Raw genomic sequence first — 10,851 nt, 5'->3', positions numbered from 1 at the left:
AGGGACGGCTAGGTCAGGATAGCTAACTCCCTGGAGCTTCGGAGTCCAACCGCCCCCCGCCCGGGTCGCCAAGGCAACCAGAGCCCCGCCCCGAGGATCTCCCGCGTTCCGCCAGGATAAAGAGGAGGAGCCACAGAAGGGCGGGGCGCGGCCTGTGGAAGACGCCGGACCTCCGCGCAAACCGAGCGTGTTGCTACCCGGAGGCTTCAGAGCGACGGGCCATTAGTCCTGCCGACACGGCGCCGGAAGTGAGACGTCCGGACGCGACGCCTCAGGCTGCCACGTCCGAGACCGGGAGTCGCTCTCGCAGCAGCTATGGTAAGTCGCTCTCGCCTCAGCTCAGCTGGGGTCGCGGAGCAGGATTCGGACCACACCAAGGCTTTGACCACGCTGAGGCTCAAAGCCCGGGCTGGGGCCGTTCAGCTCCCCCTCACTACTTGGAGGTTTGGGTACTCTGTCCGCGTCCTTGTGGACCTTTCCGAGCGGGAGACCCGGACGAGGCCGCGGCACCTCCCGGGGCCCTGCGGGCCGCGCCGCTGCCCTGCCTTCCTCTTATCCCCGTCCTCTTCCTTCCGCCATTGAAAACCCCAAACGCCATCTCGAGGCCTTAGAAACCCCAGGTGTTGCTCGTAATCTCCGCCAGCCGAGCCTCGTGAAGGTGTCGTCACCCTGCAGACGAGAGAACCTTTCGCTGAGAGGTAAAGCCTCTTGCAGAGCTAGCTGGTCAGGGGCAGAGCTGAGTTCTCGAACCTTCCTAACCCTTCCGTTCTGCCGCCTACCACCTCTAACAGCTCAATTGTGACCAGTTGAGCTCAGCGTCTCCAGGTATGAGGGGCGGTTCGGGAAAGACCAACTGAATGAGGCCGCCGTTGTTTAAAATTTCTGTGATGTCTATCGCTTACTGTTCAGTTCAGTGAGCATGAATGAACTAATGAATGGGAGTCTCCAGACTGAGTTTGGTACCCTGTGGTAAATGCATGCTCTTAGGAAAATGGGTATGCCTGAGCTGCAGGTTTGAGGGAGCCTTCGTGAACCCAGGAACGAGAGCCCTGGGATTAGTTCTTGTTCTGCAGGGAGCTACTCTGGTGCTCTTTTGGCCTCTGGTTCTTAGGCTTAATAAAGTTGGAAGCACTTATTCTCAGTGTTCACCTCATTCTAAGTTACTTGTGACTCGTGATTCTGAAAAGATGAATTGGTTTTTGAGTGCTGCTGCTTACTGTTTAACAGTGATAATAACAGATTATTTCAGGTTATTATTATCCTTTATCCCGCCAGGATAAAGACGAGGAGATATTGATGAGGTGATATTGCATTCTGCTTGGGAGAACAAAAGGCTTTAAAACACACTTGTTTACAAGCATGGTTCACCAATCTTGGCTGGTGGGTGAGGGTGGTTAGAAATGAATGCTGCTTCTAAAGTCCTTTAGTAATCCAGTACGAAACTACCTGTCAGCAAACTTTCTTCCTGACTCTTTCAGCCATTAGATTTAGGGAATTCAGTGCCACAACTATTTTATGTTCTCAGTGGATGTCTGGTGGAATGGATTGTGGCTGGGAGTTGGTAGATTGGGGGATGACTCTTTCCCCAGCTCTGCCTTTAGCTCTGTGACAAGTGTTTCTTCTTCTCTGGGCTTCTTCAGTGCCTTAGTGTGTCAGGTGATTGTAATTGACTCTGCACGTGGTACCTCCCAGGGCACATGTGAAAGCACTTTGTATCCTGACAGTTCAACGCAAGGAGACTCCTTTTCCTTTCTTGCATTTGAGGACCCTGGGAGCCCACTTTTGGAGGAGTTACAATTTTCTGAGAGAACTGGTGCTTACTCAGCATGTGCCTCTGACCTGCTTTGCTACCATCCTCTCCCGTGATGCATCTTTCTGAAAACCTGAAGTCAGATTTTATACTTGCAGGGTTTGTGCTAGAAAGTATGAACTGGGTGAAATAGTTAAGAAAAGTCAGTACCAGCCAGTCGTGGTGGCACGTGCTTATAATCCCAGCAATTGGGGAGGCTGAGACAGAATGACAAGTTCAAGGCTAGTCTGGGCAACTTAGTCCTTGTCTCAAAATAAATAAAATAAATAAAAACAAACAAAAAAAAAAAGGGTTAGGGGTATGGCTCAGTGGTAAAACATCCCTAGGTTCAATCCCTAGTATCAAAACAAAAAGGAAAGAAATGTCAGTTCCAAACTGAAATCTTTTCAAGTCTCCTTTTCTATCCAATGAATTAAGAGAATAATGGTTGAGCAAAGAAAAAGTAGTCAATTTTTGTTCATGTATTCATTCAGCAAATAGTCACCGAGTTCCTTGTGTTTGCAGTAGATGATTTGAAGGGTTTTAAAACTGCATGTGACTGAGTGCAGGGTTCCAGGGAGCTCCCCTTTTAGTGGAGAGAAGAAACAGCACAAAGTGTTGTAGGTGTGCAGGGCTGAAATTATGCAAGAGTCCAGCCAGTCAAGGGTTTGAGAATCTTTAATGGGGGGGCTCATTTGAGCTACATCTCACAGAATGAGGAGGTTGATGCCATAACTCCTGTGCCCCAGCCCTTCAAACTATTGAACCTGGATGCCACTAGGTGTGATAGTCCATCATAAGCGGTAGACCAGGGAGCTGACTCAGGAGAAGTTTGAATCAAGTCTCCAAGTCGTAGATGTTAATCATGTTATGCATAAAGTGCCTGGGACCTCAGAGGCTGCCATCCAAGAAGCGAACGTGGACTGTAACTCCCTCCAGGCTCCACCTCACCTTCAGAGGTAGACTGCTTGTCATTCCGCAGTTCACATCGAGCTCTCTCAGACCCCTGTGTCTTTGCTGGTTTATCCCTTTGCTTAGACAGTACTCGCCCCACCCCTCGCCATCTGGTCAATTGCTCCTTCTCATCTAGGTCCAGTCCATGTCCACCGCCACCCCCTAGGGCTCCTATAATGTTAAAAGATTTATCTTACCATGTAAACTTCTCAAAGACAACTACCTCTTGCAGTCAAGAACTTAAAAAAAAAAAAAAAAAAAGTGGACTTAATGAGGTGATATTGCATTCTGCTGTCAGTTAATTTACCAGCGCCATCTTTGATTCCAGGTGTCAGTAATCAACACCGTGGACACATCCCATGAGGATATGATTGTGAGTATTTAATCCTCCCTCTGGGGCTTTGGGCATGGGCATTTCTGTGGGAGGGACAAAGCGTGGATTTTTCATTCCCCTTTCTATTGATCATTTTTATGAACCCAGGTGTGGCTGTACGGTGGTTGCTAGTCAGGCTGTAGCCTCAGGGGGCGTGGTCATTCTCCCAGCAGAGTCAGCAGTGTCGTCTGAGTCAGCAGGGCTATGATAGTCTGACCTCCCTGCTGAGGGGTGCTTAGGAGCAGTTTGTCACTCAGGGCCCTTGGTCTTTGGCCAACACAGTAACTTGCCAAGTGGGTGTGAGGCTTGACTGTTGTCTTCCCAGTCTTCCTCCTGCTGTCACTTCTTGGTCCCTCTGCAAAGGGGCTTAAATGAGGAGAGAAGGAAGATGTAGAAAGCCAGCCAGCAGCCACAGTGAAAGCCCAAGCAGAGCAGGTGGGACCACCACACAGATGGTGACCAGACAAGGCCCTTCAAACCACAAGTCACTGCTGAGGGCATTTCCTAAGAGGCAAACACAAGGCTCACCCTAAGAGAATAGGACTGCAGGAGGTCCAGAGATCAAAGTCTCCAGCAGGAAAAACTCCAGCTGCTTCGTGTAGGGCCACGGAGTACAGGTAATTTTTGAGCAGGACACAGGCTTAAACAGCGTTTCATGCAGGGTTACCACCCTCAGCCTGGCCACTCAATAACTGCTTTCAGGTTTCTGAGATTGGCCTAATGGCAGAGTTAATCTGTTTCTGGTTTAGTCACAAGCAGTCTAGCTGTGAGACCATACCTCCTTGGGTACAGCGTGATACTATGGGCAGGAAGATCCAGTGTGAGGCTCTATTGCTACTGTCTTAACTTTTGTGAGCCTCATGGGAAGAATGGTGGCTATGCTACCTACTTGCATGAGTTTGGGAAGCAGGTGAGGCAAAATCATAATTATAGACATTTGCTTACTAAACATCAGACCCCATACTCAGTACTTTTCATTCATATCTCCTTCAGATTGCCTTACAAATGTTGAAGCAGAGAGCAGTCGTTAGACCACTTTTAAATATGGAAATTAAAGCTAAAGGAGGTGAGGTCAATACCCAAAGGTTGCACAGCAGATAAGGAGCTAGGATTTGAATCTCTTTGGGTTACACCTGCTTCCTCCCAGAGAGAGGTAGCACCTGCTGGAGAACAGCCTCGGGAATACACCTGCACTGCCCGCTCCCCAGAAAGCCAAACCTGACACAGCAGGGGAGGGGGGCTGATTCCCAAAGAGGAGTCGGTTTTCCTTGGGTGGGGCAGTGAGAAAGGAGGGCTGAGACAGACACAGGGAATGCTTCCTTTCATAGGGCATGGTTGCTCATGGTGACCATAGGGGTGACAGCTAATCACTTCTGAAACCATCTAGGAGCCAGCCCATCTCTGGGTGGTCAGGCAGCATCCGGCATCTGGTTCATGAGTGGCACAGCCAGTGTCACCTGCAGTGTTGTTTCCGTTGGGTGGGAGTCAGAGTTACTAGGCACAACAGTATGGAAAAGGTCTCCTGGGTGGAGTCAGGAACCCAAATATCTTGAGTGGGACCCTGTGTCTAGGCCAGAGGACCTGTCTGGGATCTTGGGTTCTGGGGCTGAGCTGGACCTCAGTGTACTTTCCCGGGCCGGGCCAGTTTTGGTTTTCCCATCTTCACCCAACAGAACAGGATTAAAGGGACCTTCCTGAGAGTGTATAAAGGGTGTGTAAAACCAGTTGAGTATGGTTTGTTTTGTCCCTTTCGGAAAGACGTCACCTAGCAGAGAGTATCTCCTTGCCTAGTGATGACTATTCTTTGAGATCAAATTAGTTTTGGGTGACTGGACGCAGTGGTGCACAGCTGTAATCCCAGGGACTTGGGAGGCTGAGGCAGGAGAATTACAAATTCAGAGCAGCCTCATCAGCTTAGCAAGACCCTGTCTTAAAAACGGCTGAAGAGGTGGCTCAGTGGTAAAGTGCCCCTGGGTTCAATTCCCAGTACCAAAAAGTGAGTTCTAGGTAGATTAGTCTAAACTAACCTATGTCTGGTGACTGCCCTCACCCGGCCTGCCCAGCCTGCAGGCTTCCTGAGCTGTCCTCCCTTTGCAGCATGATGCCCAAATGGACTACTATGGCACCCGCCTGGCAACCTGTTCCTCAGACAGGTCCGTCAAAATCTTTGATGTGCGCAACGGGGGACAGATCCTCATCGCCGATCTCAGGGGGTAAGTGTGGGCAAGCCCAGGGAAGGTTTGCCAGGATCATGTGACACCTCAGGCCCTGCCTTGAGCCTAAGGGGAAAGGATGGAGCCCAGATTCAGAGCAACCCCAAAGTACATTTAGCAAAGATGGCTGGGTCCCAGTACCCCAGTTGACCTCACCATATGTCCCTAGGGGGGATGCAGCTAAGGGCACAGGTGGATCCGGCCGTGAATCTCAGATCTGCACCCACACTCCTACTGGAGGACCTGGGGCAGGTGAGGCAGTTTACCTCTTGAATCCTTATCTACATACCCTCAAGATGGGCTCATCCTGCTTCCTTCCCAAGGAGCATGTGTTACACAGCCAGCCCCCAGTTCATCTTCAGTGTGAGCAGGTACTGATACATTTAAACAGCCGGTGTGGAGGCACATGCTTGTGATCCCAGCAACTTGGAAGGCTGAGGCAGGAGGATGACAAGTTTGAGGCCAGCCTCAGCAACTGAGCAAGATCCTGTCTCTCAAAAAAATTAAAAAGGCCGGGGATGTGACTCACTACTTAAGTGCCCCTGGGTTCAATCCCTGGCCCAAAAAAGGAATGTGGAAAAAAAATAGTGGTAAACGATGCCATTTTATATGGTTTAGCCTGTGTGATCTCAAGAGCTTTACTATAAGAATAAACTTTTTAATCTGTTGTTCTGTTTGCCAATGGCAGGTGTTGATTGAATATGTTTGATTTCCCCTTCTCCCTGACTCCCTACTGAGATCCTGAATCACTTTTATGCTCACCCCCAAGTTCCCCGCCTTTCACAGAGTTGTGGGTTTTAACCTGAGATCCACAAGGTGCTGTGGGAAGAACACAGGGTTCTGGGAACTGGAGCAAGAGGGAAAAGAATCACCTTTATTTTTCGTGACTCTGATATTTCACACTTCGTTCAATTTTGGAGGTGCAGCAGAAACCACAGTAGTGTTTTTACTGCCTGTCACTTTGGCACCATTGGATGTCACAGGTATTTTCATTTTACATTGCAGTTGTAGCTCTTACAATACCGTGACTTTGCATCACAATGGTTATTAGATGTGCCACTAGAGTCAGTCACGCCATCTGTGGGCTTATCAGTTGTTGATTTCAGTGTCTGGGTTCCTATTTCAAGATCAGGGGGTCGGCGTGGTCAGTTTGCTTCTGTCTTTTTTGTGCCCTCTTCTGAGCATCCCTGACCTTGCTAGATTGCCCAGGAGCAGAGCCCTGACAGAGGTGCCAGGGTGTATTGAGCTGCGTTAAAGCAGACTAAGTCACCCATTTGGGGAAATGAGACTGAAAGTCACCCTCCACCTGGGTGTTGAGGACAAGTGACTGAGGAGCCAGCTGCCAGAGTCCTGTGCAGGAGCTGAGCTCCCTGCAGGTTTTCCTCATGCTCAAATGATGTGAAAGACACAGCCAAACATGTGCCTCCGTCAGAACTCTGCCCGTTGCTGGGACTCAAGTCCGTTCAATGCCATCAGCAGCTCCTTTGCAGGTGCCGGGAACATAGTGTTGTCCAGCCAGGGGGCAGTGGCTGCAGCTCTAGGGCAGAGAAGTAACCAAGGGCGTCTCCTGGCATTGAGCAGGTTTGGTTTGGTGGTCCCCCCCCCCCCCCGCCATGATGATTTGATCAAATCAATCACCAGTACCTCCAGTTTCTCTCCCTAATTCACTTTTTCTATCCTAAAGGGCTCCCTCCTTTTTCTACCCCACCCTGGGGTGGAGTACAGGGGATTGAACCTGGGGGCACTTGATCACTGAGCCACACCCCCAGCCCTATTTTTTATTTTATTTAGAGACAGGGTCTCACTGAGTTGCTTAGTGCCTTGCTGTTGATGAGGCTGGCTTTGAACTTGTGGTCCTCCTGCCTCAGCCTCCCGAGCCACTGGTCCCTCTTCTATTTTCATGAAATCCTTTTTCCCTGTTTTTCTTTCCACCTTTCACATAATTGAGAAAATATGACTGTTGATTTTCTGAGTCTGGTATATTTCAATTAACATATGCTTGCCAGTTTCATCCATTTTCCTGAAAATTACATTATTTTTTTTCTTTAGGCCAAATAAAACTCCATTGTGTGTATATATACCACATTAAAAAAAATATTTTTTTATTTTTTAGTTATAGTTGGACACAATACCTTTATTTCACTTATTTATTTTTATGTGGTGCTGAGGATCAAACCCAGGGCCTTGTGCGTGCAAGGTGAGCGCTTTACCGCTGAGCCCCAGCCCCTATACTACATTTTTTTAATCCATTCATCTGTTGACTGACACCTAGGCTGGTTCTCATGATTTGGCTCTTATGAGTTGTGCTGCTGTGAACATGGGTGTGCATGTGTCATTAGGAAATCTGACTTTAATTACTTCAGAGAAATACCAAGGGGGTGGTAGAGATGAGTCTGGCGGAATAAGACATCTCGACATTCCAAGTCTTATATAAACCTTGAGGTCCAGGTCAGTGATGTTCCTATTAAATTATGGCATTAGAGCCAGTAGACATATGCTGCTGCTTCCCTGCCTTGGCCAGACAATATTGGGGTATATTCCCCGTGTTTCTGCAAAGGTTCCCAGCAGTTGATACTCCCAAATCCACATTGTAGGAATTGGCTCAAAAATATTAACAGTGGATTGGTTTCCCCTTTCACCATTTTTTTTCTCTTCCTAGTTATAGGATTGTTTTCCAAAACAAATTGCCTACACATACCCCTTTTCTAAGGTCTGCTCTTTAGAGGAACTTGAACCCAAGATACTGGCATCACAAGTAACTATAGAAAGCAAACCCACAGGGTGAGATTCTGAAATGGTGGCCATGAGGATTGCACAGTGTGTGGGGTTGTGGGTGACACACCGCTCCATTCAGGAGCACCTCATGTCTTGTCGTTGTCTTAACAGTGCTCTTAGGGACTTGCAGCACACTTTTAACACTGTCTCATTTAAATTTCAGAGCTAAAGGCTAAGTGTCTTTTTTTTTTTTTTTTATTCTCATTCGTTATACATGACAGTAGAATGCACTGTGATGCATAAATGCATAAATGGAGCATAATGTCTCACTCTTCTGGTTGTACATGATGTAGAATCACACCAGTCATGTAGTTATATATGTACGTAGGGTAATAATGTCTGAGATTCTTTCTACTCTCCTTCCTACCCCCTACCCCGTCTCCTCCCTTTACTCTGTCTATTCTAAAGTACCTCTATTCTTTCCTAGCCACCCCCCCCCTTATTGAGTTAGCATCTGCATATCAGAAAACATTCAGCCTTTGGTTTGGGGGGGATTAGCTAATTTCACTCAGCATGATATTCTCCAGCTCCATCCTTTTACCAGTAAATGCCATAATTTCATTCTTCCTTAAGGCTGAGTTCCTACATATACATATTGCATATGTATATGTACCACATTTTCTTTATCCATTCATCTGTTGAAGGGTACCCAGGATGGTTCTATAGTTTAGCTGTTGTGAATTGAGCTGCTATAAACATTGATGTGGCTGTGTCACTGTAGTATGCCGATTTTAAGTCCTTTAGGTATAAACCACAGAGTGGGATAACTGGATCAAATGGTGGTTCCATTCCAGGTTTTCTGAGGAATCTCCAAACCACTTTCCATAATGGTTGCGACAATTTGCAGTCCCAACCAGCTATGTGTGAATGTACCTTTTCCCCCTCATCCTTTTTTTTCTTTTTGTACCAAGCATTTTTCTAAGCTTTGTATGTGAGTTATCACATTTAACCCTTGTGACCACCTTGTGAAAGAAATCTTATTGATAGATCCATTTTTAAATAAAGAGACAAAGTCAAGGGGCGGTGGCTCGGTGGTAGAGCACTTGCCTGGCAGGTGTGAGGCCCTGGGTTCGATCCTCAGCACCACATAAAAATAAATAAATAAATAAGATAAAGGTATTGTGTCCATCTACAACTAAAAAAACAAACAAACAAACAAAAAAAGCCACAGGGAGATCTGACCCTGGCCCGAAGTCCGGAGCTGGGGAGTGGGGAGTGGGTTTGCAGGGGCCTGAGTACCTGCAGGCTGCCCGCTGTGTGCTGAGCGTGCAGCCCTCCCTGACCACAGGAGCAGCCCCCGTGCCAGGCCTGCTGCAGCCTATGCAGATGGTGCCTGTCGGCAGGTGAATGGACAGATGAGGAGAGAAGGGAAGGACGTGCCTTTTAAACAGATGAAAAATATCAAAGTGTAAAACACAGAAGCTGAGTGTGGAGAGTGGATTGTGACTCCGTCTATAGGTGCTGATCACCTATGGGTGTAGACAACAGTGGACACGGGCACTGCTGGCCACAGTCAGAGCGAGGTTTCTCCTGGCTGCCACAGGGAGGCTGCCGGAGTCCTGTCTGTCAAAAGACTGTGACCTCAAGGTGCTCAACCTCTCAGGACATTAGGATCCTCACTGTCTAGTAAGTGTCCCTGTGGCAGTGGCATTCTGTACTGTCCCTTTTTGATTTTTTTTTTTTTTTAATATTTATTTTTTAGTTGTAGATGGACACAATATCTTTATTTATGTGGTGCTAAGGATCGAACTCCGGGCCTCACACGTGCTAGGCAAGCGCTCTACCGCTGAGCCCCAGCCCCCCTTTTGGAATTCTTGGGCAGACTTTATCTAGTTCTGTCCAGAATAGAGCCTGGCAGAGCCCTGGGTTCCCCTGACTCCCTCTGAGCAGCTCCAACCCCTCCCCTTGCAGGCACGAGGGTCCTGTGTGGCAGGTGGCCTGGGCCCACCCCATGTATGGCAATATCCTGGCCTCCTGCTCCTACGACCGGAAAGTCATTATCTGGAAAGAGGAAAACGGCACCTGGGAGAAGACCCACGAGCACTCGGGACACGACTCTTCCGGTACATGGGGCTGGTGGGCATTCAACCCCTGGGTGAAGAGGAACTCTGTCCTTCCTGAAGCCCTAGCTCCCTTGTTGTAGTGGGGCTTTTCTGTCCCCTGGGATTGGTTGGCCTTCTGCTAGTCCCTCACTCTCACCCTAGCTGTGGATACCTCAGGTTGACGCCCCTTATAGTTGGGATAAGGCCCCAAATCCAAAGCCAGTCCAAAGCAAAATGAGAAGCGTAAGCACAACACAGTGAATTTTCCTGAAGGTTTATTCATTTTTTAAGTACCAGCCTTTATTCTCAGGTGGTTTTCCTTCTATTCTTTTGAAGACCGACTATGAAATGATAATGTTAGTAGATAATTGCGTCTTTGACAAAGTCACAACTGCCCGCAGTGATCCCTACAGTTATTTTAGAAACGTAGTAAAGCCATAGATCTGGGAAACAGACGGTCTGCGGCTCCGCGCCTGCTGTCCCTACTCACTGCTCCCTCCCTCCCTCCCTCCCTCCGCAGTGAACTCTGTGTGCTGGGCCCCCCATGACTACGGCCTGATCCTGGCCTGCGGGAGCTCGGATGGGGCCATCTCCCTGCTGACCTACACCGGGGAAGGCCAGTGGGAAGTGAAGAAGATCAACAACGCTCACACCGTAAGTCCAGCTCCTGCCTTCATGCACAGGGTAGTGCCGTGGCCCGGGGGG

General features: G+C 48.5%; 1 protein-coding gene across 2 annotated transcripts in view; it reads left to right on the top strand.

Annotated features, from left to right (window-relative positions):
- Nucleotides 1–202: 202 nt before the first annotated feature.
- The window catches only part of Sec13 (SEC13 homolog, nuclear pore and COPII coat complex component), a 17,164-nt gene continuing 6,515 nt past the window's right edge, over nt 203–10,851 (top strand). The window contains exons 1-5 of one of the 2 annotated variants that reach the window (XM_015495019.2): nt 203–318; nt 3,072–3,116; nt 5,214–5,329; nt 10,016–10,167; nt 10,667–10,800. In XM_015495019.2, the coding sequence (XP_015350505.1) occupies nt 316–318; nt 3,072–3,116; nt 5,214–5,329; nt 10,016–10,167; nt 10,667–10,800 (450 nt within the window). In that variant the 5' untranslated portion in view covers nt 203–315. Of the gene's footprint in view, nt 319–804; nt 826–3,071; nt 3,117–5,213; nt 5,330–10,015; nt 10,168–10,666; nt 10,801–10,851 lie in introns of those variants that run through there. The other variant, XM_048787101.1, reaches the window with a different exon arrangement.

The sequence above is a fragment of the Marmota marmota genome, unplaced genomic scaffold, assembly GCF_001458135.2.
Source record: "Marmota marmota marmota unplaced genomic scaffold, marMar, whole genome shotgun sequence".
Classification (NCBI taxonomy): domain Eukaryota; kingdom Metazoa; phylum Chordata; class Mammalia; order Rodentia; family Sciuridae; genus Marmota; species Marmota marmota.
Note: the sequence above shows the minus strand (reverse complement) of the source record. Positions and strands in the feature narration are given on the sequence as shown.